Genomic DNA, 26,691 nt, shown 5'->3' with positions numbered 1-26,691 from the left:
CCCGAGCCGGAGCCGGAGCCCGAGCTCGAGCCCGAGTGCCGCCGGCCGGCCGGCCTGCTTCCGCGCAGTGACCTTGGCGTGCGCGGCCTCTCCGCGCCCAGCCTCAGTTTCCCCGGACAGGGGTGTGGGCGCGGGGACGGGTGCCGCCCCGGCCGCCGACGTCACCCGAACCCCGGCCAGTTGAGGGCGCCCGGGTCGGTGGGGCCGCCGAGGGGATAGGCCGGGGAGCGGGTTCCGCACAGTCGAGCGCGGCGGAGGGGCGCTGGGGCCCCGGCCTTTCGCTCAGACTCCCCGAGACCCCCTAGGTAAACACCTGGGAGCCGCAGCCCCAGGCTCCTCCCACGGAGAACTGCGGTCCCCGCCGGCCATGCCCAGCCCCCTCCCCGAAGCCTCCCCAGTTCTCAGATGAGAAGACCGAGGCCCAGAAAGCAGCGGCCAGAATCGCACAGCGCGGTGGTGGGGCTCTGTGTCCCCTCCAGGACGCGCGCTCCTGGCAGTTTGGGGAGGGGGGTCCGGGCCTGCCGGCGCCGCCCCTTATCCTACAGCAAACATGGACTCGGCACCCACTGAGTGCAAGGGACTGGCCTCGGTGGGGCGGCACGGCCTCGGAGAGGGGCCAGTTCGTGGGGAAGGAGTGGAGTAGGCAGGAAAGGCCTGGCCTGGAAGGGGCAGGAAGGGGGAGGGCACTCCGGGAAGGCTGTACCCAAGGTACAAGCAAGCAGAGGAAGGCGCGCTGCCCGGTGTGTAGGGAGATTCTGACAGCCCTGAACACCAGATTAAGGAACGCTTCGTTTCGTGGGCAGCCGGGAGACCCCCACCAGGTGGGAGCAAGGGCAGCCGCAGTCTGGGCTGGGTTAGGGTGCGCCCCCTGGTGGCCACAAGGGGCGAGACAGGAGGCCGGGGGATGGGCCGCAGTGGTCCAGCCTGGCGAGTGATGTAATGAGTCAGGAGACTGGAGTCTCTGCGGGCTCTGACCTTGGGCAAGACACTTCCCCTCTCTGGGCTTCTGGAGGGGGGAGGGAGCCTGACTTTCCACTCTGAAATGTCATGACCCTGGATATTGGGGCCAGGTGGAAGTAGGCAGTGGACCCCCCCCACCAAGGAACAGGCAGATCAGAGGTGAGAGGTAGACATTCTGTTCAGCACTTTATGAGGTTAATTTCATTTACTTGAGGCGTAAACTATCATCCCAATTTCAGAGACAAGGACAGCGCAGCACAGAGAAGGTAAGTCAACTGCCCACACTCACATGGCTGGCTAAGTGGCTGAGCTGGGACTTGAACACAGGCCTGTGGGGCTGCAGAGTGTAAGCTAAGGTGGGTGCCTCAGTCTCGTCTCGCAGCATGTATGAGCACCCGAGCTGCTCCTGGAATATACAATGCACTGCTGACGGGCAGAGATGGATAAGGAACGGTCCAGCTCCCGGTGGGTCTTCCTCACCATTGGTGCTCACAGCAAACAAGACAGTGGTCCCCCTGGGGGATGGGCTTTCAGGGCGAGGCATGAGCCCCTGCCCCGCCCCCCGAAACCCTGTGTTACACTCTCCTGTATCATTGGACATTTTGTTTTTAAAAACTACGAACTAATTTTATAATTTCAAAAACTTAAAAAAAAAAGCTCTTGAAGGAAAGATTCTTGTAGTTTTAATAATTAAAAATGCTTTCCTAGAGAAACTCCATCCTTTTGTCGTCAGTGCCAGGAGTGAGTTACCTGGCTGGCAGGAAGGCAGGTGAGGGACCTGGGAAGAGCAAGGGTTTTAGAATCTGTTCAGCCTGGGCAGGTCCCACCACCTTTCTGAGCCTCATGTGAATTCGTCTGTAAAATAGACCTGATGATAAAGATCGTCACCCTGCCTCCTTTCAAAGGCTGCTCTGAGGATCCACTGTGATAATGTGTGAAAAGGTTGTGTAAAATGTCCTGTATAAATATTTGTATTCCCAGGAGCTATGGAGGAAAATCTTGATAAATTTAACTAGATAGAAATGAAAACTTCTAAATGGAATAAAACATACCACAAAGTCAAAAAAGACAAAGGGTAAACTTAAAAAGAATATCTGCAGCACATATGACAGAAGTTAACTGAGGAAAATGAGATGAAAGTTACTTTCCCGGATACGTAAAAAACTCTTTCAAAGCTATAGGAAAAAGACGACTGACCAATTAGAAAAAAGAGCAGAGGACAGAAACAAGCGGCTCAGGGAAAGATACTCAATCTCACTTGTAATTAAATGCATATTGAAGAAATACAAGCTGAAACACAGCACGCTTGTCATTTTTTGTGTCTACCAAGTTGGCAGAAAAGAACAAGTATGATGGGTGGGAGGAGATGAAGGTGGGAGGAGATGAATGCACCCAAAGTGCTGGAGGGTGAGGTGCAAGATGGGGCAACCTGTTTTTGAAGGGTGATCTGGCAAAGCCATCCAGCATGCTGGCATAAAGACGCAAGGGCAGTGCACACAGCACTCTGTGTCAGTCAGCAAACTAAGAAGAGAGACACCTCTGGTGTCCAACACTGGGGGAGGGTGAGCCGGCACGAACACACCCGCAGGCCGGGACTTCACGGGAGTATCTCCAGGAGGCATTTCTGCCGAAAAATGCAGGGGACAGGGCTTCCCTGGTGGCGCAGTGGTTGAGAGTCCGCCTGCCGATGCAGGGGGCGCGGGTTCGTGCCCCGGTCCGGGAAGATCCCACATGCCGCGGAGCGGCTGGGCCCGTGAGCCATGGCCGCTGAGCATGCGCGTCCGGAGCCTGTGCTCCGCAACGGGAGAGGCCACAGCAGTGAGAGACCCGCGCACCGCAAACAAACAAACAAAATGCAGGGGACAGAACGCGGTGTATGTTGTGATCCCTCTTGTGCACATTGTAAAAGGTTATACGTATATGCGTACTGTAATTTCCCACTTCTTCTCTCCGAGAGGACACCCACATACCCAAACAATACCTGCTATTGATGGCTGCCTTTTGGGAGGACGGTGGGGTGTGTGCAATGCGTGTGGGAGGAGCTCTTACTTTTCATTTGATACTTTTCTGAGGGTTAGTTGATTTGTAAAAAGTCGCCAGGGATTATCTGGACATAGGCACAGGCTCACGGGCCGATTAAATCTTCTTTATGTGCCTTTAAAAAATTAAGCAACTGTCTTTAAAGTGAATAAAAATTATTGGAGTCTTCTTGTTACCTAAAGTGCGCCAAAGAGGGACTGCTCGACAGGTGCCTGTTATGATACATCCGTCCGGTGGAAACCTACGTGGCGGTCAAAAAGGATGCAGCTTCTGTACATGACGGACAAGGAACAATCTCCAAGGTATTTTTGTAAGTGGAAAAAGCAAGGTGCAGTACAGGGTATGGTGTGTTACCTTTTATGTAAAAAAAGAGCAGGGTGTAGGGTACCTGCTTGTGTGTGGATGTGTTATCTCTGACAAAGATGCTTAAGAAACTGGTACAGTGGTGCCCTGGGGAAGGGTGTGGAGAATTGGGGGCCAGGTGGGTAGGAGAATGGCTTCTCACTGAAATGTTCCATTTAAATATTTTTTGCGCCCTCTGCATGTACTACTGCTTAAAAAAATTACGTTTTAAAAAGAATCATTTCTGAGACTGCACGCTTAGTTGGGAGGCCTGCTCTGACTCGGGCTGGGGCTAACTCCCTGTGTGACCGCGGGAGGATCGTCTTCCTCTGAGCCTCGAGGTCCCCTCAATCGAGCAGGCAGGAAGCCTGAGATAAGGCAAGTGCCAAGGCTCCGTGCAGCTCTGACGTCAGACCAGACCGAGAACCTTCTCACTGGAAGAGCCAACCTGATGTGGAATGCTGCCGGGAGGTGGGGCTTCCCGGCCTTGCGCTGTGGGAGCGGAAGCCGAGGGTCAGCTTCCTTGGCCTATGGAATGCATGACTTCTGAGGCCCCTCCAGGCTGGCCACCATGCTCTTCCCTTTTCCTTCTCCCACCCGCCGCGCCCTGCCTGGAAACTCCTGGTTCATCTTTCCTCTCCAGATCAGCCCTGGCAACAGTCCCGTCTGTCTGGCTGGAGATCAGTTCCTCGGAGCAGGAAGAGACGACCCAGCACTGGGCACCCATGTGGGAAGGAGACGTCAGTGGGGGCAAAGCCTCCTGCAGGGAGACTGAACCACTCACCCCACCGGGGATCAGCCATGGCCTTGATCCTGCCCCTTTCCTCTCCCCACCCCCTGTCGTTACCCAGAACGTTCCCCATTGCCCAGCAAACCAAACCGACGCTCTTCGGCGGGACATTCACGGTTCTGCACTTTCTGGCCTCAATTTATCCTCCTAGCCCATACCTCCACCCATCATTGTCCCTTATTTAAAGCAACTTTCAAAAATACAGCTCCAGGGCTTCCCTGGTGGCGCAGTGGTTAAGAGCCGCCTGCCAATGCAGGGGACACGGGTTCGAGCCCTGGTCTGGGAAGATCCCACATGCCGTGGAGCAACTAAGCCCGGGCGCCACAACTACTGGGCCTGTGCTCTAGAGCCTGCGAGCCACAACTACTGAGCCTTCGTGGCACACCTACCGAAGCCCATGCGCCTAGAGCCCGTGCCCCGCAATGAGAAGCCACCACAATGAGAAGCCCGCACACTACAATGAAGAGTAGCCCCTGCTCGCCACAACCAGAGAAAGCCCGCGCACAGTAACGAAGACCCAACGAAGCCAAAGATAAATAAAATAAATAAATTTATATTAAAAAAATACAGCTTCAATCACATCCCTTCCCTGTTCAAAACCCTTCTAAGGCTTCAAAAGCCTTCTAACCCTTCTAAGGCTCCCCATGACCTGGAGGATAAAGTCTAAGCTCCCAGTTCAGCACCAGAACTAGTTTCTGCCTCCTGCCCACCCCCCCATCTTCAGCTGCTTCCCCCAAAGCCAAGCTACACTTAATGTCTTGTGAGTACACCACGCTGTTTCACAACACTGAGTATTTGCACATACTATGCCCTTTGGTTCATCAATATACAAAGAGTTCTAACAAATCAATAAGAAAACCATGAAAATAAAAGTGTCCAGCTGATTTAACTAGGTAGCTCAGAGAAGAAGAAATACAAATGGCCTATAAACATACAAAAAGATATATAACCTTACTGATAAAGAATCACATACCATAAAAATGAGATACCATTTTCACCCACCAAATTAGTAAAAATTCCTGAAGAGTGCTTTTTGCCTGTTAGCTCAAGTCCAAACCCATCCTTAAGATCCAGCTGCAAAAATGTCACCTCCTCTAGACATCTTGGCTCGCACAATGCCCTGTACATCCTGACACAGTTCTTAGAACAGGACCAGGCACATAGGAGAAATTCAATAACTGTTAGCTATTGATTGTAAAAATAACCACTGCCACGCTGTCCTGTAATCATCAGCTAATGAGACTATTCATTGCCCAAAGTCCCCGAGGGCGGGGATGGAGTAGGAATCATCTCTGTTTTGCCAGCATCAGTACGGGGCCTGCGACAGAGCAGTGCCCAGTAAGTGGCTAAGCACTGGGGACAGGTGAGGTGCGTGAGGGGGAGGGACAGCTGGAGCCCGGAGCCGGCCCTCGGGGCTGCTCTGCTGGGGAGAGGAGATGCTGCGGAGGAGGGGGCCGGGTGCAAGGCCAGGTGGTGGGCACACGTGGTGTCCACCCTGCATCAGGCAGGAGCTGAGCTGGGCTCTCTACCCACACTGTCTCTATCGCTCCTGCTTCTAGAGATGGGTGACGCCCCCTCCATTTTACAGGTGAGAAAACTGGGCGGGTGCTGAACGACTTCCTAAGTGGCTCTTATTTACTCCACGCGGCCTCCGTGCTGGCTTGTGGGAACTCACAGATGCACGGCTTTGGACTCATCGCTTTCTCTATAAGGGCCTCTACTTTCCCGTCTGAGAGATGGCTCTATATTAAGGGTTTCTCAAACTTAAGAACTGGTGGACCCCTAAGAATACAGTTTGCAACGTTCATCAGACCCCACTTTAGGGAACAATGAATCCAGAGTTAAGTGAGACCACACTGGAGGGTCCCTTGAAGACCACGTGTTCGAAAACAGAATAGGAAAGGCAGCCGCAGAAACCAGACAGCAGAACTCAGTTTTTAGAGAGCCGTCCAGGTGGTCTGGAGAATCTGGAACCCTCATACAGTGCTGGTAGGAATGAAAAATGGCGCAGCCACTTTGGGAAACAGTTGTGTGTTTTTAAAAAAGTTAAAGAGTTACTATCTGACCTGGCAATTCCACTCCTTGGTATCTACTCAAGAGAAATGAAAACATATGTCCACATAAAAACTTGTAAGTGAATATCCCTAGCGGTATATTCATAACAGCTAAAAAGTAGCAACAGCCCAGATACCCATCAACTAGGGAAACAACCTAAATGTCCATCAACTGGGGAAACAACCCAAATGTCCATCAACTGAGGACAGCAGATAAACTACATGTGGTCTATCTATACAACGGAGTCTTAACCAGCAAAAAAAAAGGAATGAAGTTCTAACACCTGCTACAGCATGCCTGAACCTTGAAAACATTAGGCTAAGTGCAAGAAGCCAGCCACAAAAGGTCATTTACTAGATGATTCCATTTATATGAAATGCTCAGAAAGGCAAGTTTATTGACAGAGAGAAGATTAGTGTCTGTCGGGGGCTGGGGTGGGACAAAAGAGTGATAGAAGACAGACACAGATTTCTTTTCAAGATGATTTAAAATCATGGTGGCGATTACACAGCTCTGTAAGTATACTAATGGTCGTTAAATTGTACACTCAACACTAGTGAATTTTATGATACAGAGTAAACCTTGGTAAAGCTTCAAGAAAACCCATGATGACTTAGTGCAATGCAAGATTCTGGATTGGGGAAAAACTTGACATAAAGGACATCATTGGGATAATTGGTGAAATGCAACTCTAAATTGTATTTTATTTATTTAGTTTTCACTTCTTGGACACACCCTGTGGCATGTGGGATCTTAGCTCCCTGACCAGGGATTGAACCACCACCCCCCGCATTGGAAGCTCGGTGTCTTAACCACTGGACCGCCAGGGAAGTCCCTAAATTGCATTTTAGATCCTAGTACTGTGACCGTGTTAAGTTTCATGAATTTGGCTATTAGACCGCAGATATGTAAGAGAGTGTCCTTGCTCTTAGGAAACATGCTGAAGTATCATTTAGGAGTAAGAGTCATTAGCTTGCATGTTTTTCTGTTTTTGTTTTTTTTTTGCAGTACGCGGGCCTCTCACTGCTGTGGCCTCTCCCGTTGCGGAGCACAGGCTCCGGATGCGCAGGCTCAGCGGCCATGGCTCACGGGCCCAGCCGCTCCGCGGCATGTGGGATCTTCCCGGACCGGGGCACGAACCCGTGTCCCCTGCATCGGCAGGCGGACTCTCAATCACTGCGCCATCAGGGAAGCCCCAGGTTGCATGTTTGCGATGACCTCTCAAATAGTTCTGGGAGAAAAAAATGTTTTTGTGAGAGACTGAAATCTGGTGAAATGTTACTTATGATGAAGTGGGTGAAGGGTACACGGGAGAATTCTTTTTTTTTAATTCTTGCAGGCCTTCTTCAAGATCGAAATTGTTACAGAATAACTCGTAATGAATCCACACGTAAAAATATTACTGAGTGGAACTTGAATACCCCTGAGAATAAATCACGGCCCCCAAAGGAGAAAAGGCGCTGATGCAGTGGTGAACACACCTCCCACAGGGGGTGTCCCTGCTCATCCCATGTCTAGGTACCCTCCCACACCCCTCCACCGCCCGGGCGCTACCCATCCCATTCCTGGAGATTCCACCGATTCCCAGGCTGGGAGCCCCTGAATTACTTTAGGGGTTCTTGCATCCCATATAGGCTGCTGGTAGACCAAACAAATACTATGTTTCACACATTAACATCTTTCAAACCAAAACAGATGCTGTGCGATGAATAAAATTCATGGACTTCACATTCATCTAAAATGGGTTCTCAGGGGCTCACTGTGATTTTTCAGCCACGGATACTGACCCTCATGTACACTGGTCGGGGGGGTGGTATGTGTGGGATTCGGGGTGATGAAAAGGCACCCTCCCTTCACCAGAAAAGCCTGGCAAGTGCACATGGAGCCATCCCAACTCCCTACGCCGCTGCTTCGTGGCAGGGAGGACAGGGTTGGAGCGGCGAAGGGGAGGCCCTAGGGCTCCCACCTCAGCAAGTCTCCGGGGGCCTGGCTGCCCAGTTCCCACTCTGGCACTGTGTTCCCCCAGCCTGCCTGCTCCCAGCGGGTCGGGAGCCTCTAGAGGGCAGTTACTGGGATGGGGCCGAGTCACTTTGAGTCTCAAGTGGCCAGCACCAGGCCTGGGTGACCATGAAGGTGAGGGCTGGGTGAAGGGGGCTGGCTGGGGCCAGTTGACTCCTGGCTCTCCACTTCTTAGCCATGTGGTCACTGAGCACTTGGAATGGGGCCAGCTGGGGAGCTGACTTCTTTAAAATTTGAATTATTTTCAGTAGTTGACATTTAAATAGCCATCTATGGCCAGCGGCCTCTGTCCCGGGCAATGCAGCTTCTAGAGGCTTAACGGAAACACAGAATGGAGCCGACGCAGAAGGTGAGCTGGCCGGTTGGGACCCCCTCCATTCCCAGCTGGGATCTGGGGTTCCCCCCGCCCCAGCAAAGCCTGGAATGCCTGGGCAAGCCTCACCCCCCGCATCTGGCCTGCTTCTGGGACTCGCCCGCTCAGTGGGCACGGAGCTTCCTGTAGGGTGGGTGCCGAACCAGGGGCTCTGCATGCCGTGGCAACGTAAGGGGTCTTCAAGGGTAGTTCTACCGGGTAATTTTTGGCTCTGTATCCAATGATTTTAGAACTAGCTCCCCTGACCCCAACCCTTGTAAGGTAAGAACCTGGCAAAATCCTAATGACGCATACTCTGTGACTGCAAAATATGGCCACGGATTCCCTGCATCCCGGTACCCAGGCCCCTCAGCTCTGGGACTCGTCCCCTCCTCCCACAGGTGGGGTCCGTCTCCCCTCCCCCTGGCCATGGGCCTTTCATTGCACAACAGAATGTGGCGGGAGGGATGGTTGTCTGAGTTCCGAGGCTGCACCTCAAGAGCCTTGAGGCTCCACCTTCGCCCCCTTGGAACGCTGCCCTCAGATGCCATGGCCGCTGGCTGCCCACTGAGGGCCAAACTGCTGGGGGGGGGGTAGAGAAACAGAGGTGCCCCAGCACCAACTGCAGCCATGTGAGTGGGGCCACCTGGCACCTTCTGGTGAGCCCAGGGGGACCAGCAGGGCGGCCCGGGTTCTAGCCGGCACAGTCACACACTGCGGTTGCAGCCACGACATTTGGGGTGGTTTGTTACACAGCAAACACTAACTGAAACAGGAAATGGCACGTCCATCACTAGTGTGGCTGCCCAGGGGTGGGGGGGTGGTCACAGCTCAGGGCCCAGCCCACGCCCCAGAAGGCAGACCCAGGGACCTAAAGCGTTCCCTGGAGGGGTGGGGGACCCACAAGCGGTGTCCCGGGCCCCAGGGGAACTTATGTGCCCTTTAAACAGAACAGAGTCCTGAGCGGGGCTAAGGGTGGCAGCCTTTGGGAGACACCTGCACCCTGCACCGAGCTGGGCTCTGATCGGCCTGAACTGGCCTAAGTGCAGAGGGCTTCTGGGTCGGCAGTGCCCTGCAGCCCAGCCTCTCCTGGGGCGTTTACGGGACAAGGTTACAAAGCCCTTGCTGTGGGTGGGTGTCTTTCTCACAGGAGAGGAGACAGACTCAGGAGCAAAGGCACTTGTCTGAGTCACCCTGCCTGTACTTGCCCTCCTCCAGATCCGGCTTCTGGGTCCAAAAGCCTCCACACTGCAGGCAGGGGACACTCTGCAGACACTCCTCCAACTCCCAACTGGGGCCACAGGGGAAGGCAGCAGGACACTGCCACACCGGGGGCGGGGATACCGACCCAGCCCGATGCAATGAGGATGGGGGCACGCGGACCCCCAGAAGAGGCCCGGGGAGCTGTCAGCAAAGGACTCCGCCTTCAGCAGCCATGCAGCCTCCAGAGGCAGGCACCACGGGGGCCCTTCCCCCATAACTGGCCCAGCAGATGATGGAGCAGTGCCGGCGCCAGCTGGGGGCCAGCTGCCACCTGGGAGAGGGGACGCCAGGGATCATGGTCTGACCTCCTCATCGTTTGGGCAGTGCCTGGCACACTGCAGGTGCTCAGCGGAAAGATTTACCAATAGAGTAACTCACTCGATCCCCTCCCAGGGTAGGAAAGGGAGTCGTCGGGGAGGGGACGTCCAACCGCCCAGTGGGAAAGAGATGCCCCAGAAAATCCCATCCCGTGGACAGGGTGTTCCATCAATCCGCTCAGTGACCCCTGAGGTGGTGATGCAAAAGCCATTTCCCAGATAAAGCAACTGAGGCCCAGAGAAATGAGGTGACTTGCCCAAGGCCATACAGCCTGGACGGCAGAGCTGGATCTTGGGCCCAGCTTCCTGGGATCTATAGCTGTTCGTCCCTCTGAGTTGACCATGCAAAGGAAGGAATCGTCACAGCCAACATTCACTGACACCTGTGAGGTGCCTGGCACTGCACCCGGTCCTTTCAAGGTTTTCTCATTTGCCCACTCTGTGAGGTAACAGTAGGTCCATTTTGCAGATATAACTGAGGCCCAGAGCAGCTCTGTGGCTTGCCCTAGGTCACAAAGCAAGGCAGCAGGCCATCTAGGGCTGGTACTCACGCCGCCAGACTTCCCCAAGTGGCGACAGCGAGGCAGAACACGCTGTGCCCCCAATGCCTCGGTTTCCTCTTTTTGCAAGGAAGGTGTGGGCAGAATGACCTCTGACCTGGTGTGATGTCATCAGGAGGGTGGGACCCTCTCCTGGGAAGTCTTAGGGCTGAAAAGGGAAGTGAGGAGCAGCTGTTTCCCCATCCCGCTCACTCCCCACCCTGGCCCTTTGCCAGGTGGGTGGTCACCTCCCTTTGACCACCTCCTCCGGAAACTGCCCTGGAAGTGCCCCTGTGCCCACAGCAGGAGCATAAAGCCAGCCTCCAGCCCCAGAGCCTCACGCCTCACACCCTCCTGCTAAGATCGCCCCAATCCGAAACCAGGAGGCACGATAATGAATACACACACATATGTGTGTGTGTGCATACATACTCACATATTACTGTATATTTTCTCTACTTCAGGACACATCACAGGAAAGCTGGGCTGGCAGTGTTTTGGGACCAAGGGGCTGAGATGCCCCGTAGCTGTATCCATCGGGGCTGCCCTCCTCTCTGCCTGCGTGGCACCAGCCTCCTGCCCATCCTCCGCCTCTGGTCACCCCTGCAATCCACCCTCCATCTGAGGTCCTGAGGCATCTTCTTCAAACGCAGGTCTGATTACCATGAGGCAGTGGAGCAAACGGTGCAGAGCCTGGCCTTCGGGGTCAGGATGATTTGAGGTGTGAGGACATTTGTTGATGATGTGAACTTGGGCAAGTGACTATCTCCCTAAGCCTTGGTTTTCTCACCTGCAAAATGGGGATTATAAGAAACCCTAGCCTATGGTGCTGACAGGAAGGGATGGTGCAGGTCAAGTCGCCGAGCACAGCGCCTGGAGGGTCTTATTGGATCACAGCGGGGAGGCTGGATGTCTGTGCCTGCCCAGCCTCCCAGCTCACTTCCAGTAAGGCACCCCACTTTTCTCTGGGGGATCCCCCTCCTCCACTCTTAGTCTATCTAATTTGTGTCCGTGGACTCCATCCCTAACTTGACAGTATTCCGCCCCCTTACCGAAGTGACTGGGCCAGGGATGGGCACGTGACCCGAGCCTGTACTGGGAGTCTGTTGGAACCGTTTCTGTTGGGATCACTAGCTGTCAGACTATTGTAAACCTGGAGCTGTCAGTCCCGTCACGAGCAGAGATACTGCCTGGGAATGAAGTCGGGAAAGAAGAGTAAAAGACACCAGTGCATCTGACAAATAGTTTGAGCTCCTGAATCAAACTGTACCTAAAGCCCTGTCTGTTTCCGAAGTAGAAGGCAATGGATTCAGCCTCAGCTTCAGCCAGTCTGGGTTTTTGTTTGCTTGCTTTTATCACTTGCCACCGAAAGAATACTGGCTAATCTAACCTCCCTGCTCAAAAGCCCTGGTGGCGCCTCTGTGCCCACAGAGAGAGCACAGCACTCCGGGCTCGCGGCCCACCTGCCTTGCTTTCTGGCCCCAGTCTGGCCCTCATCCCTGCCAGACCCAACACCACCCAGCTCTGACTGCTGCTCCCCAAACACACGGGGACTCGACCTACAGAATCCACCCACCATCTCCTCCCTCTCTACCTGCCCACTCCAGACCCAGCACAGGTGCCTGTGCTTCCCTGAAAACCTCTCCTAAATGCTACCCCCTACCCCTGAAGAGCCACGGCCATCCAGCTCTGGCCTGCTGCCACGCTTGATTATATCCCTCGGGCAAAGGCCACTAGTGCTTTGCTTTTGTCTCACTGGATCTTTTAGGAAAAGAACACCCTGGATTGACTTGGGATTTGACAAATTCAAAATCTGCTCTTGACTCACCAACTGCATTTCCTGAACTTCAGGTCTCACTGGCCTGGTGCCTGCCCTCAGGGGGCATATACCCGGAACCAAACAATCTCCCATTTGTCTCAAATCCATGGTTGCAAAAACGACAATTTAAAAAATGTTACAGTCAAACTGAGAACAGTAGTTTTACCCAATGTAATCACTGACCTTTACGGAGCCACTGCTATGTCATTACACGTGGACACGCCCAAGTATAATGTTATTTAATCCTCACCTTGTGAAATGCTACCCTCATTTTGCAGAGGAGGAAACTGAGGCTCAGAGAGGCACAGGGGGCTGCCCGAGGCATCACAGCAGCCGAAGGGGGAGCTGGGATCTGACCCTCCATCTTCCTGCTCCCACCCTGGCTTATCTCGGCCGCCCGTGAACACACTCGAGGAGCAGTTTAGAAGGGGTTTAAAAATTCACCGCTTAAAGCTCAGAACCAAGCTTGTTCCCTGGCTGCCCGGAGCGGGTGGCCGTCCATACCCACTGCGGCGTCGGGGTCCCTGGCTTCACAATTCACACCTGGCCTCTGGCTCTAACGCGCCCCTGTTTTGCAGGCATCAGGTTTCAGATTTACCGTGTTTGCTGCCAGTGTGAGGGGAGGCCTGGTGGTTAGTCTTCTGGGAAGGTGTTTCAACACGCAACCGCTATGAACACGGTGACTTCCCCATGCAACCCTGCCACGGGGCAGCCCTGACGCCTCCTGATGGCAGAGCAGAGGCCGCTGAGCCCGGCCAGAGGGTTAGCAGCACCTTCTAACTTTGCAGGGAAATACGACTGATAGGCGTATTTGGAAAAGGCTTGTTCTAAGCAAGCGCCCGGTTCATCCCCTGCAAACAGGGGATGCGGAGCTTCCAGGGGCTGTTGTGGCCAGAACGAGGCCAGATGGAGAGTTACAGGCACACAGTAGGTGCTCACTAAGTGCTCTCTTTCTTGTCCTCACAGCCTAGAAGCCGGGCAATCTATCACCCAAACACAGGCCCTGTCGCTCCCTCACCGCCACCCCCCAGGCATCCTGACCTCTGAGCCTGGGCAGAAGCTCCAAGAACCCAGCACAGCCAGGTCAGTCCCACCGTGTGCGGATCCTGAGCTGGCCTGAGCCCCAGACTGGACCCCAGGGCACCTGCTCCCTCACGTCTCATTCCCCAGGCCAACTCCAAGACCTCAAAGTCTAGCTGAGCTGCCACCTCTTCCAGGAAGCCTTTGGGGAACCCGTCCGGATGTGAACTCTGACATTCTTCCTCTGGGCTCCCACTGGCCTTGGAGCTCACCCCTGCTCAGCTCTGACTGCCTGTGTCGTAACTTCCTCTTTTCCTGTCCCATCTCCCCCAGGGCACTGTCAACATCCCAGGACAGAAAGAGCCTGGCCCTGCAGCCAGCCCATCACAGGGTTGGGGAACACTCCCGACATGCCAGGCACCCAGGTGGAGAAGGCCAAAATGAAGACAGTAGAGAGAAAGCAGCATGAGGGTTGAAAAGTCCAAACCCATTACATAAATTGAACTCCTGGATCCAGCCATTCCTGAAGCTAGGTACCCCTAGACTTTTCAGTTCCATGAGCCAGAGGAGCCCCTTCAATGCATAAGCCTGTTTGTTTTGGATTTCTCTGTCACTTGCAACTAGAAGGTCGTCTACTATGAGGCTTGGCGAGGTGACCTGAAGCACCCAAGGTCACATATCCAAGAAAGCAGCAGAGTGAGACTCACACCAAAGTCTGCACTCTCAGCCTGCTTCAGCAGCCTGACCACAGCCCAGCGTCCAGGCCCAGCACTCTGGGTGCAGCCCAGAGACCCTGCTCTGCCAGGCCGTCCGTAGCCCTCTCACCTGTTTCCTAGAAGCAGGTGACGGCACGCTGATAGGCACTTCTGGGCACTGGTTTGCTTATCCATCGACTGCGGCTAACGACTCCTCCTTCACAGACTCTCAGTGAAGGTCAGAGGATGCCTCACGCTCGCCTGGCCCACATCGGGGAGGGACTCGGAGCGGAGGCCACGGTGTGGACTCTCCTTCCCTCCCTCACCTGTGGGTGATGCTGTGCTCAGCAGACCCCCACCCCAGCTCGGGGGCCACATGGAGCTCCAGGCACACCCTGCCCACGCCTGGCCGGTCCTCCTGCCGTGGCAGTAGCCCCACTTCTGGGCAGGGGTCTTGAAGGCCGAGCTGCTCTGGCTCTCTGATGGTGTAGGTGAGGGTCCTGCATAGCTCCAGCTCACTCCAAGCCCAGGGGAGGGGCTCCAAACAGGATGAGGCCAGCAGGCCTCTGGGAGACGGGCCCAAGGCGGCTCCATGGACTCCGTGTCCCACCCAGGCCATGCCCCGGGGGAAAGGGTCACCTGGAAAGTATCCAGGCCCGAGGAAAACTCTCCGAGGATGCGGGCTCTTCAAGGTGTGGCAGGGAAGGAACACCCATCGAACCTGAATGTATCTGGTGACCACAAAGCAGTCTCCTTTCATGCTCGTGCAAGCGGAGCCTGACCTGGCCCCCACAGGCAGGAGTGCAGAGCCGGGACCCCCCAGCGTTATGAGACCCTAATGTCTACACAGCCGCGACCCCCTCACTCGGAGGGTCAGGAGGAGGGATGGTTGAGCATGAGGACCGATTTTAGCAGAGCCAAGTTGAGGAAGGTCACGTTACAACTGGGACCTGGTCTGGGGACTTCCAGAAGTTTCAGGGGAGGGAGCGGCTGGGATGCCCTACATCCCTCCTCACAGCCCAGCTGCAGACACGGAGCTCAGCCCCACTCGCCACGCTTCTGCTCAGAGCTCCAGGCACCCACGACCCTGCGCCACGCAGGCCCTCTCTGCCCGCCACCTGCTCTCCAAGTCAACTTCACACCTACCTACTTCTTGATTTTTTAGCTTTGCTTCATCCTAAGCATTGATAACTGTGAAATCATCAATCTGGTATGCTAGCTGGCTGTGTTTCAAATAGGCCACGTGCACCTATGAAAATAAATCACATCCGCCCTGGTGCCCCTTCCCTGCTATCCATCCCCCTCCCCTGACTTTTTGTCTGGTTCGTTTGTCCCTTTTGGATCCCCAGACAACACAGTGCTTGGCACACAGTAGGTGCTCAGTAAAAGTGGAATCCTTGAACTTATGGACAAGCGAGGTGCTCAGACTGCAGAGTCGTGGGGTGCTTGGCTCCTGACTCCACGGCCTGTGCACAGGCGAGGACAGGAGGCCTCGGGAGTGAAAGCAGCTTGTCCGAGGCACCGGCACAAGCGCCGGCCCCAGAGCCCCGCACGCCCTCGGGGTGGCCTTTGCCCAGCTGGACCAGCATGCATCCACCTGGCCAGGCTCCGCAGCTGTGCCCTGGAGCCCAGCAGAAGCAGCTCACTGCTGGAGATGCCGAGCTGGGGGCCGGAGCCCTGGGCTCTCTGAGCGGCCTGACCACTGGGGTCCTCCGTGACCCCTGGCCCTCTGGGCCATCAGGCAGCTCTGTGGATGGGTCAGGGGAAGCCTTCGCTGACCCCAGCTCAGAGGGCAGCCTTGGAGCTCTCACTCCTGTAGCCAAGCCTCCTCCGCCCCAGTCCCGGCTATTGGGGGCTCATGGGGCAGCAGCCCCTCCTCAGGACTGGGGTCCAACCCCTGCAAAGGGAGAAACAGGCCCAGCAATGGGGTCGTCATGGGATCCACTGACCCCTGTCCCCTGTACTTCCTGCCCCGACAGAGGCTGCAGGATGCACTGAGGGGCTGGGGGTAGCTCCAGGTTCAAACCCCAGCTCCCCTATGTACTCCGGCCGGGGGACACCACATGGACGCCCTCACGTTACCAGAGGTGACAGCCATTCTGCTTCCCAGTTGCTGTGAGGGTTAGAGGGGGAAGCAGGACACAGCGGGGAACCTCCCCGAGGGGCAGGTGGCCCAGGTCCCCTGCGCGCCAAAGGGCATTTCCCGAGGGACGGCACCAGCGCCACACTGAGCTGCTCATTCTGTGTGTACAGAGCTGCCCACCCACTGGGACTGTCCCCGAGTCCCTCCCGCCCCGGGATCTGCAAAACCTCATGGCTCCGTGCTGCACCATTTCAGAAAGAAGGTGAAGCTGTCGGCGGGGCTGGGGCTGCCGAGGGGACACGCGCTGGGCCACCGCGGGGCCAGTGGGGGGAGAGCTGCCCAGGCAGTGTCCTCTCGGGACAAAGCTGACCCTGATGGACTGACAAACAGGAAGCCCGGGTCCCAGAGCCCGGCGAAACCTCCCGCGCCCTCGGCCCAGTCTCCCTGTGCTCCAAGTGCAGGCTCCTCGGGCGAGGGAATGGGGGGGATGCACCGACCACACTCTGGGGGCCTCTGGGGCCTCAGTTCACTTGGCTGTGAAGTGGGCCTGGGCCAGAGTTCCTGTTTCTCGGGCGGGAGGGCGGGTCGTGGGGCCCCAGGCAGAGAACCAACCGCCCCAGGTGGGCTGAGGGGCCCTGGCTGCCCTCCCTCCAGGGCGTGGGGGTGGGTCTAACCCCCAGGGGAGCGAGCGGACTTCCCTCCTGCAGCCGTGGCCGCCCTTCCAGGCAGCTGTGGGGAAACACCTGGGGCACCTGGGCCAGCTGGGCCACACCATCCAGGCAGTGAGAAGGCACAAAAAACAGTTCCAAGAAACAGCTAAAACCCCAACGAGCGCGCCAGAGACCCTCACCCCAGCCACTACCCCAAACACTGACGGCCCCTCGCAGGTCACCCAGGTGGCCGAGCCCCTCTCCCTGCTCCTGGGCAGGCGGTGGGTACTCACAGTGTCACCACGGAGAGGGCGGCGGTCTTCCTGGAGCCCCAGCACCCTGCCTGCCTCCGTGGCCCCTCGGGACCAGCTGTGGGCCCTCCCCCCCGCAGGGCCTGACCGACTTCCTCCCTGCTCAGCAGGCGTCCAGGAAACCACGCCCCGGGCACCCTGGGGCCCCCGCCCGCCCCCGACAGGGCCCGGACACTGCCCAGTGGGCTCTTTCAAGGTCTGGCCCGTCCAAGGGGCCCCAGACCAGGCACGTCCCACGGGCTCTGCTCAATAAATAATACAGCTTCCTGCCTGGCCGGTCTCTCATGGCCGATCGCGTTTCGGGGTCACTCGAGTTTCGTCGAGGCTGCTTTGTTCAGAGCGCCGGCCCGGCTGGGTCTCTGGCCACACGGAGCTAACACTCTCACTGTGGGCCAGCCTGAGCAGGCAGGACAAAGGCGGGTGACAGGTGGCCCTGGAGGATGCTACCCTACTTACTCTGAAAGCTGCTTCAGCCCAGAGGGGATCGGGGATGGCAGGGGTGGGGCGGTCAGCCTGCCTTCCTTGTGGCCGGGCGGGTCTCTGAGGCCTCCACACGTTCAACTCCCCGTGCCCACACCAGTGGGGTCACCTGGAGAGTCCCTGGCCACTCCCCACCACTGTCCGGCCCATCCCCCATTCCTGGAGGCCCTGCCCAGGCCCCTCCTCCAGGAAGCCTTCCCCACTGTGGGACCGATCACTGCCACCTTCTGCCAGTCTGTCTCCTTGGGGTATCCATCGTCATCTCCCTCCTGACTGGTCTCTCCAGCCCCGCCAGCCCACACCCTGTCCCCTCCACCGTCTCATTTCCTCGCAGCAGTGATTGTTTTAAAACAGAAAGCACGTCATGTCGTTATCCTGCTTCAAACCCTGCCCTGTCTCTCTTCCAACCTCAGTCAACTCTCAAGTCCTCAAAAGAATGTGGTCCTGGACCCTGGGGACACCGCATTCCTTCTCTCCCTGACCCTTGTCTCTAACATTACGCCTCTGGGTCTTTGCACCTGCTGTGCTCGCTGCTGGAACGTTAGTTCTCCCCCAGCTCTGCACAAGCTCACTCCTTCCTGCCGTGCTCAACTCGAGGCCACCCCCTCACACAGGCCTTTCTTTTCTTTGCCTTGTTTTACAACAGGTTCATCGAGATACAATTTGCATTCTATAAAATTCACCCATTTAAAGCATGCAATTCACGGGACCTCCCCAGCGGTCCGGTGGTTAGCGCTCCGCACTTCCACTGTGGGCGGCACGGGTTCGATCCCTGGTCGGGGAACTAGGATCACGCATGCCTTGCAGCACAGCCAAAAAAATAAAAAAATATAAAAATAAAGTGTGCAGTTCAATGGTTTCAGTATATTTAGAGTGGTGCAAGCAACACCACCAGCTAAGTCTGGAATATGTTCATCATCCCAGAAAGAAACACCCATTAAGCAGTCCCTCTCGGCCCCGCCCAGCCTGGACAACCATTAGTCTATTCCTGTGTCTGTGGACTTGCCTCTTGTGGACGTTGGTGTAAGTGGAACCACACACTCTGGGGCCTTTCCTGACTGGCTCACGTCGCTTAGCCAGGTGCTCTCGAGGTGTGTCCGTGTCACAGCGTGTACCAGCACGTCACTCCTTTTCACGGCTGCATAACATCCCGTTGCACGGATGGACCCACTCATCAGCTGAAGGACACTCGGGAGCGGCCTTTCTGGACCACCCAGGTCACGTGGCCCCTCCTGCCCCTTCGCTCTATCACGCCTCCCAGTTTAACCCTCTTCCCTGAATCCCTGTCTGAAGACCTCTTCATCTATTTGTTTTACTGTTGGTCTCCCGTCTGAACCTCAGCCCTGTGAGACCCTGGCCGTCCACGTACTCACTGCCGGATCCCCAGGGCGCGGCGCACGGTAGGCATTCAGCCTTTCCCACGCCTGCTGGGGCTGCTCGGCCCCCGTCATCCCCCCTGCCCGGCTCTCTGAGGGCAAGCGCGCTCCCACCAAGAAAGGTCTCCCCAGTGACCCCGAGAGGGAACTAATAACGCCAGGCCCGGAGCCCCAGGCTCCTCCTCTGCCCTGGGGATGGTGCCCCTCCCGGGTGGATGTGAGAAAGCAGCGTGCCTGCACAGAGGCGATGGAGCAGCGCGTGATCGGGGGTGGGGGTGGGGGGGCAGGCCTGCCGGGCTGAGGCTCGGGGAGGCCCACGTATGAGAGGGGAGAGAAGCTGCCAGAAGAATCCACATGAGCTTCGGGCAGCGCCCAGAGCAAGGAGGCGGCAGCTCCTCTGCCCTGCCTGGCATCTCCCGCCCTGGCTGCGCTCGGCTCTGGTACCAAGAGAGGGACCAGGAGAGCCTGGCGTGTGTCCACAGGAGAAGGAGGTGAGGAGGCGACTGGAGACCCCGTCCCCAGCCTCAGGGAGTCCCGGCCACTGCAGGCTGTGTCAGGACAGGGGCGGAGGTAGGCCGGGGGCCTGAGCACAGGGCTAGCACCCCCAACCCAGAGTGGGGGGTGGCATCAAAGGAAGAGAAGTCCCAGCTCCAAGTGGGAAAGGATCTCCACGACCGAGAGCCGGCCAGGCTGGGAGGCAGCGAGCTTCCCGCCCCAGGATGTGTGCACGCAGGCTGCCCGCTGAGGGGCATCAGATGGCTAATTGTCCGGGAAGCTCCCTGGGAGCTCCCAGAGCTTGGCTGCCAGCTGCTCCCCTGCCCTCCTCCCCAGATTCACCACGGTGGGGGAGGGGCCGGGGGCAGGGTCTGCATCCCAACTGGGCCGCCCCACCCCCCTGGCAGCTCAAATGCCCTTCTGGCCCACAGGGCACAAAGCAACCTCTCGTTCCCCAAATAATGCCAGGTGCACCAGTGCTTTTCCGGCCCGACCCCAGAGGCTGAGGGTTACCTGCAGCGCAGAGGAGGGGCTGTAACAGACAGGGCCCCACCCCGGAGGTGGGCGCTCAGACACGGCCCGCACATGGCACCCACCCTGCAGGCAGGCCCGCAGGCATCGACTCAGTTAATTTCAGAACCACCCTAAAAGTCACTCCCGTGGTAGAAAGGGCTGAGCTGCTTCCAAACTCTGGGCAGCCTGACTGCCAAGCCTGACCTCCCCCGCACTCCATCACAGTCCTCAGGACGCAGACGACACTCGGAGGGAAGGCAGGGGACGGGGTCAGTGGTGCCGAGCTGACAGAACCCCCTCAGGATCTCCCCAAGAAGCCCGCCCGGCTGGCACCGCTCCCCTCACTCTACAGGCGAGGAAACGGGCCTGAGAAGTTCAGCATCTGGCCCGTGACTGCACATCTTACAACCTACCGCTGCTGGCTGGGACGCCGTGTGCCCAGCTCCCGGGAGATCTGTCCAGGAGACGCCCTGGGCCCAGGGGTCCCCTCTCAGGGACCTCAGGCCAAGTCCCAGGGATCCTGCCACCGGCTTCTTGGCTGCAGCCACCGGGGCCCTGGGCAGAGGGCCAGGGAGGGCCAGCCAGCGGCCTGTTCCCCACTCACCTCGCGCTTTTCCAGACGTGAGCGGCCCAGCCAGGGCGACCGGCACACGCGGAGGGGAATCTGAAGACGCAAGTGGAAAACTATGCGCTGTCCGATCACAACCCTCCAATTTGTCCCTGTGGCTGCCGCCAGCCCCGCCTGGGGCCGCAGACCTGCTGACTCAGGTCTCCCACCCGCCTCCGGCAGCCAAGGGGGCTGGGATCCCGCCGAGGGCCTGCTCCAGCTGTCTGTCCGTCTGTCTCAGGGAGTGGCCTTTACCCTCTTGGGGGCCCTCCAACAAAATGGGGTGGGGGGTGCATAGAGCAGGGTGTGTGTGCTGAAGCCTGGAGCCCACTCCGTGCGTCCCACACCGGGACCATCCTCGTTGCTGACCACACAGCACCCTGTACTTACGGGCTCTAGGTGGGGGGTTGGGGAGAAGCCAGGGCCAATTACGGTGCCCTCACCCACCCCAAGCCGGTCCTCTGTCATTGACAGCCAGGCGGCCACCCTGCCAGTGTGCGCACTGGCCCTGCACTGCAGGCCTGCCTGTCACTTCTGTACGGCCAGCAGTGCCCACAAACACCGAGTGGGCACTGACCTCGAGCCCCCCAAGCCCTCGGGCGGCTGTGCAGTTACTCCCACCCTGAAGATGAGGGAAGGCCTGGAGAGGCCAGCCTGCAGGGCTCCGCGAGGCTGGGCTGCTCACCCCCAGAGCTGGTGAGCCCCTGGCAAAGCGTGGCAGGGCCTCCCAGGCCCGGGCCCACTGCATCCTGTAAACAACCCTCGAGGCTTCCAGAGTGCCAATCCCGGAAACCGCAGGAGAGAACAAGACGCAGGAAAATCCTGCTGCGGTTACAGGGAAAGGCACCCAGGGACTCACCCCCTGCTTGGCCTAGCCTCCAAGGTACCCGCCTGAGGAGGTCTGTCCCAGGGTTTGAGGAGGGACAAGCGGCTGCTGACTCACTCCAGGGGTGAGCTTTCCTCTCCTTTCCTACAGCCAGCCTGCATCCCCACCCAAGAAAAAGCCTCAGCCCTTACTGTCTGCCCTGTTTCCCTAAAGCCAGGCCCAAGGCCCGTCCCTGCAATGCCTCTCACCCACCCATCTACCCAGGATGAGGCCCAGGGTCCCAAACACTCTCCCCCAGCAGCAGAGACAACTGTGGTCCTGGAAATGATAGCTTCTTATCACCGTGAGAGCGACCTGGGTGTCTGGGTTTCCCTTTTCCCTTTGGCTGCTAGGAAGCTCAGCAATTTTCATCTCAACAACAGGACCTCAGGACCCTGCATATCTCTATTCTGTTCTATTTTTTTTTTTCTGCTAGGTCATGACACCCTGTTCTAAATTGTGTTTTTCCTGATCCTGATGTTTTATTATTTAGTTTATTGTAGGTATTTCATGTAAGTGGTCACAAATATTCTGGGAAGTAAAGAAGGAAGGAAGGCAGGAAGGAAGGAAGCAAGGGAGAGTTTATATAGTTTACATACCAGGTAATGAGGGAGGGAAGAAAGAGGGAGGGGAAACTTCCAATCCCTTATCCTTCCTAAAACCTCCCCTTGAAGTAAAAAACATGCCCAGAAGGAAGGTGTTATCCAAATAGGTGGGGCCTCTAAGCCCTTCCCAACCCCTCGACAGATGTGGAGCCCAGCCTTGTCTGAGATCACAAAGGATCCTTTGGTCGCTGCTCCTGGCTCTGAACTCTGTCAGCAGCTGCTGAGGTTGTTGTGGGGGTGGGGGGGGAGTGCCCCCTCCCCAGGGGCGGAGCTCTGCTCCACCTCCTTCTCCACCCCCACTGCACCTGGTTCTGGGCACCCCCCAGCTCACGGAAGGGGAAGTCAGCAGCTACCTCTTACCCAACGCTGGCTGCACGCCAGGCTCCGCCCTCTGTTCCCTCACTTAATCCTCCCTTTGAGCCTCCAAGGATCTGCAGGTGGGAAACTCTGGCCCGAGAGGTGAAGCCACTTCACCCTCAAAAGCCAGTGACCCTGGGCTGCCTGGTGCCCAAGGCCGGGCTCAGCGACTGCGTGGACAACAGTGTGAAACAGTCCTGCCCGCGTTCTGAGCCCATCTCACCGAGGGGTGACAGCAAGGGAGGCTGGGGACGGGCCCAGGTCACTCAGATGTGCCCAAGGCTGGTGCGCTCTGTGATAAGCGCAGTTCCCGTGCACGCTGGGGAGACTGCCAGCCACACCGAACCTGCCAGGCATCCTCCGGGGCACCTGGGCACCCCGGACCCTTGGCCCACTGTCCTGCTCCCTCCCCATCTGAAGCTCAGAGGAGAGCGCCAGGGTGGCCTTTCGTGCTGCTCCCCCAGGGCGGGCTGCCCTGGACCTCGTAGAGCCAACGCAACTGGCCAGCCCAGTGGCCGCTTGCCTCTGCCCGCTGGGGCACAGCCAGGCACGGCTGCATACACACGCACACCCCCTGGTACCTGAGGGTCCTCACGGAGATGCAGTACTTCCACATAAGGCTCCACACGGCGCTGCCGCCGCCCTTCATGCCTGGCTAGGGGGGAGTGGGCAGCCGAGGGCCCACGGCACTGCCCTCCGGCCCTGGTCCGCTCTGGCTGGGGGTCTGGCTCTCAGGTCGCTTCCTTCTTCATGGTGGGAAGAAGAAAGAAAAGGCCCAAAGCCTGGGGGCCTGGAGGAGGCGCTGGCTCCACAGGCCACCGCAGGTCCCAGCCGCAGGCCGTGCTGTCCCCGGGCAGCTGCTTCAGACCCTCCTGGCTGAGCGGCCCTCGTGCACCAGACCCCGTGGCTCCTGCACAACCTTCGCCGGCTTCCTGCCAGGGGACGGTGGTGGCCCGGGGCCAGGGGAGCAGTGAGTCACTCAGGGCGGGCTGGGTGAGGGGCGTCCGCCTGGAGCCCAGGGTCTGGTCCTGTGTCCAGAGGCCGGCCTGGGACTGGGACTGGAGAGGCTGAGCCCGAGGAGGGAGGTGGGCGGGGAGGCAAGGGCGGGCCCACATCCTCCCTCATCTCCCCAGAGGCCTAAACCCAACACCCGCCCGCTGCAGCCCTAGCCCTGCCCACCAAAGCTCTGGCCAGGACGCGGAGAGGGGCTGTCTGCTTCCTGGGAGAGCGCCAGCCCTCGAGGATCTCCGTCTGGTGGGGGAGATGAGGTTTCCAGCCCTGGCCAGGCCACCTCCCTGCTGTGTGACGAGCCTGGGGGTGGCTTGCCCCTCCTTGACCTCAATTACCTCCACCACCCCCCGCCCCCACCTCAGCCTCATGGAGCCCTGAGCACTGGCCCAGAACTGACTAACCAATTCTCCCAACTGCTTTCCGAGGTGCATTTGATCATCAGCTCCGTTTTACACGTGAGGGAAGTGAGGCACAGACAGAGGCGGTCAGTCACCGAGGCCGCAGACCTAGGAGGTGGCGGAGGTGGGATGTGAGCCGTGCGATGGGTTCTCGGAGCCCGCACTGGAGCAGCCAGCGGACGCCAGCTGCTCCGTGCACAGGTGGGGCAGGAGGAAGGTCGGAGGGCTGGGCCCCTCTCAGCAGTTGTGGGGTCTGGGCCTGAGCCGGGTTTGGGGCATTTCCAGGCAGGGCCCCAGCTGGAGCCTCTGCCCTCGCCCCCTGCCAGCTGCTCCCAGGCCCAGCCCAGGGCAGGCAGCTGGGGCTTCCCAGGCGAAGCCCCTGGGGACAGTGACTCACAGCTCAAGGCCGGTGCTCACAGAACCCACTTCTCCCAGCCCACGGCCCCCAGGAAGTCCTCCAGAAGGCGGCTGGGCCCAGACCCCAGCACCCTGCAGCCCTGAGCCTCACACCCAGTTGCCAGTGCCATTATGTCCAGTGGCCGTCAGGGCCCCCACTTCACCCACGAGGAAACCGAGGCTCAGAGAGGGGCATCACCTGCCCACAGACAGTCAGGGAGGATGGAGCTGGGCCTGACCGGGTCTCCGGGTCAAAGCCTTGTTCCGTCCCTGGGCCCCCTGCCCTGGCCTGTGCAGGATGGGAGTTCTGTTGTGGATTCCAGCCCGATTCCCACAGTGAGGACAGCAGCTGCACGCTTGTCTCTCCCCCAAGCCAGGAAAGAACTTTTTATCTGAAAGGAAGATAGGCTTCTACAAAGGCCATGGCCTCCCTGGGGGCCTCGTGAACACAAATTCTCACTCTTCGTTATCAGACACCACCACAGTAGGCCCCTACCTGCCACAGGACCTCCTCCACAGCACTCTGGGGAAGTGGCTGCCCATCCTCAGCTTGAACACCCTTGAATACCCCCAGTGACAGGAACCTCACTACCTTTCAAAGTTGCACATTCCATCATGGGCCTCCACTGACCTAGGGAAACTCTCCTTTGGATAGAGCCTCCCTGTCACTTTTCATACTGGCTTTACTTCCTGTGCCACACAGAGCAAGGTCTCCCTTCAAAGGTCTATCGGGTCTGTCCTCCTACTAGTGGAAGTTTCCTCAACATCTTTTGTGGGTGGGGGCAGGCTCTGTTTGCACATCTCTACCCACCCCTATATTCACACATCCATTCACCCACCCACCTGTCCGACTAACCGTCCATGGACCCATTCATCCGTTCACATGTCCACACACATCTCCCTCCCTCTGTTCCAGCCATGCATCCATTTATCCTCTTATCCAACCTCCCCATCGATCCGTCCATCCCCTCAGCCATCCACCGCCTCACTCACCCCCCCGGCCTGGGCCCCTGTCCCCACAGGGTCACGAGGCGTAACAGGTGGTGGCAGCAAGCTCTCCCTCCTCCTGCCTTCCTGAACCCTCCTCCCTGCCAGCCCTCGCCTCTTGCTTGGTCCCCAGGTTTCCATCCATGACCAGTCATGTCCCTGGCAAACTGGAGCCTTCTCTGTCTCTGCCCCATGCCTTGTGTGGCCCCCAGCCTCTGATTTCCCATGTCTCATGGGTCCTACTGCCCCAGGCTCTGGGGCAGACCCCCTGGTCCTGGGCTCAGCACTGACGCCCAGCTGGAGGAGTATTTGTCACAGGCTTGCTCTGTGCCAGACACCAGTCATGGCAGGCACCCGCTAGAGGGGAGTACGTGGCCCTTTTGCCCTGGAGGTGATCTTAGAGAGAGTGCCATTTTTAAGACCAGAGGCCCAAGACCCTTGAGGGGGCCTCCTTCAAGTCGCTCTCGTCCTGGAGGACCCACCTGTCCCATCACCAAAAGCTCTGGAGGTCCTGGGCCCCATCCTTCATTCCTCCTCTTGGCTGTGTCCACCTGGTCCATCTCCTTTCCAACAGCACCGAGTTAGGGCTTCCCTCCCTCCACTTTACAGATGGGGAAACTGAGGCCAGGGGAGGAGCACGGCTTTCTCAGCTCCCAGGGAGTCACTTGCTCCTCAGAGGCTGCTCCTTGGTGAGGACGGGCTGGGGAGACTGTGTGAGGGTTTAGGAATCCCTTGGGACACAAGAGGAGCTCACCCCATGGGCCCACCCAGCAGGGGCCAATCCAGGCGCCATCACCCACGCTCTCCTTCACCGGTGGCCCTTGACGATCTGCCTTTTGAACCCCTGGCAGCCCCACTCCATGGCCATCACTCTGGTCCAGCCTCGTACCTGAGCTGCACATGGCCCTGCACTGGCCTGATACCGGCCCCAGGGCTGACGGCAGTGGAGGCTGTCACATGGCAGAGGGCCCGGTGGGGTGGCCTGGGGGTGTACAGGGGCTGCCCCACCGATTCCACACTGCGCCTGTCATGTCCCCTCTCTGCTTCCTCCATCCCCGAGGGGTGGGTGTCGTTATCCCCATTTTATGGATGAGGGCACTGAGGCTCCAAGTGTTGCGAGGTTTCCTGATGCCGACTGTGGCTTGTCCTCGAGAACGGGGGCAGACTCCTGGTTCACCTCTGAGGCCCTTGTCCCTACACGCATCGTCCGCTGAGCCTCAGTTTGTTCCTCTACGCAATGGGACAAGCCCCTCCCGGCTGTGGTGACAGATAAGAGCTACCAGGCCAAAGAACCGTGTGACCCTGGGTGTGAGACTTAACCTCTCAGGGCCATCTCCTGCAGGACC

The 26,691-nt window shown here is 57.9% G+C and overlaps 1 protein-coding gene across 5 annotated transcripts in view; it reads right to left on the bottom strand.

Moving 5' to 3' along the window:
• Positions 1-23,596, bottom strand: part of IQSEC1 (IQ motif and Sec7 domain ArfGEF 1) — a 108,666-nt gene extending 85,070 nt beyond the window's left edge. For 2 of the 5 annotated variants that reach the window (XM_024763366.1, XM_024763364.1), the window contains exon 1: positions 23,135-23,596. In XM_024763366.1, coding sequence (XP_024619134.1) covers positions 23,135-23,202 — 68 coding nt within the window. In that variant the 5' untranslated portion in view covers positions 23,203-23,596. Of the gene's footprint in view, positions 1-17,237; positions 17,344-23,134 lie in introns of those variants that run through there. The other 3 variants (XM_024763370.1, XM_024763368.1, XM_024763369.1) reach the window with 3 other exon arrangements.
• Positions 23,597-26,691: the final 3,095 nt, after the last annotated feature.

Source organism: Neophocaena asiaeorientalis, unplaced genomic scaffold (assembly GCF_003031525.2).
Source record: "Neophocaena asiaeorientalis asiaeorientalis breed wild unplaced genomic scaffold, Neophocaena_asiaeorientalis_V1.1 scaffold433, whole genome shotgun sequence".
NCBI classification, from domain to species: Eukaryota; Metazoa; Chordata; class Mammalia; order Artiodactyla; family Phocoenidae; genus Neophocaena; species Neophocaena asiaeorientalis.
Note: the sequence above shows the minus strand (reverse complement) of the source record. Positions and strands in the feature narration are given on the sequence as shown.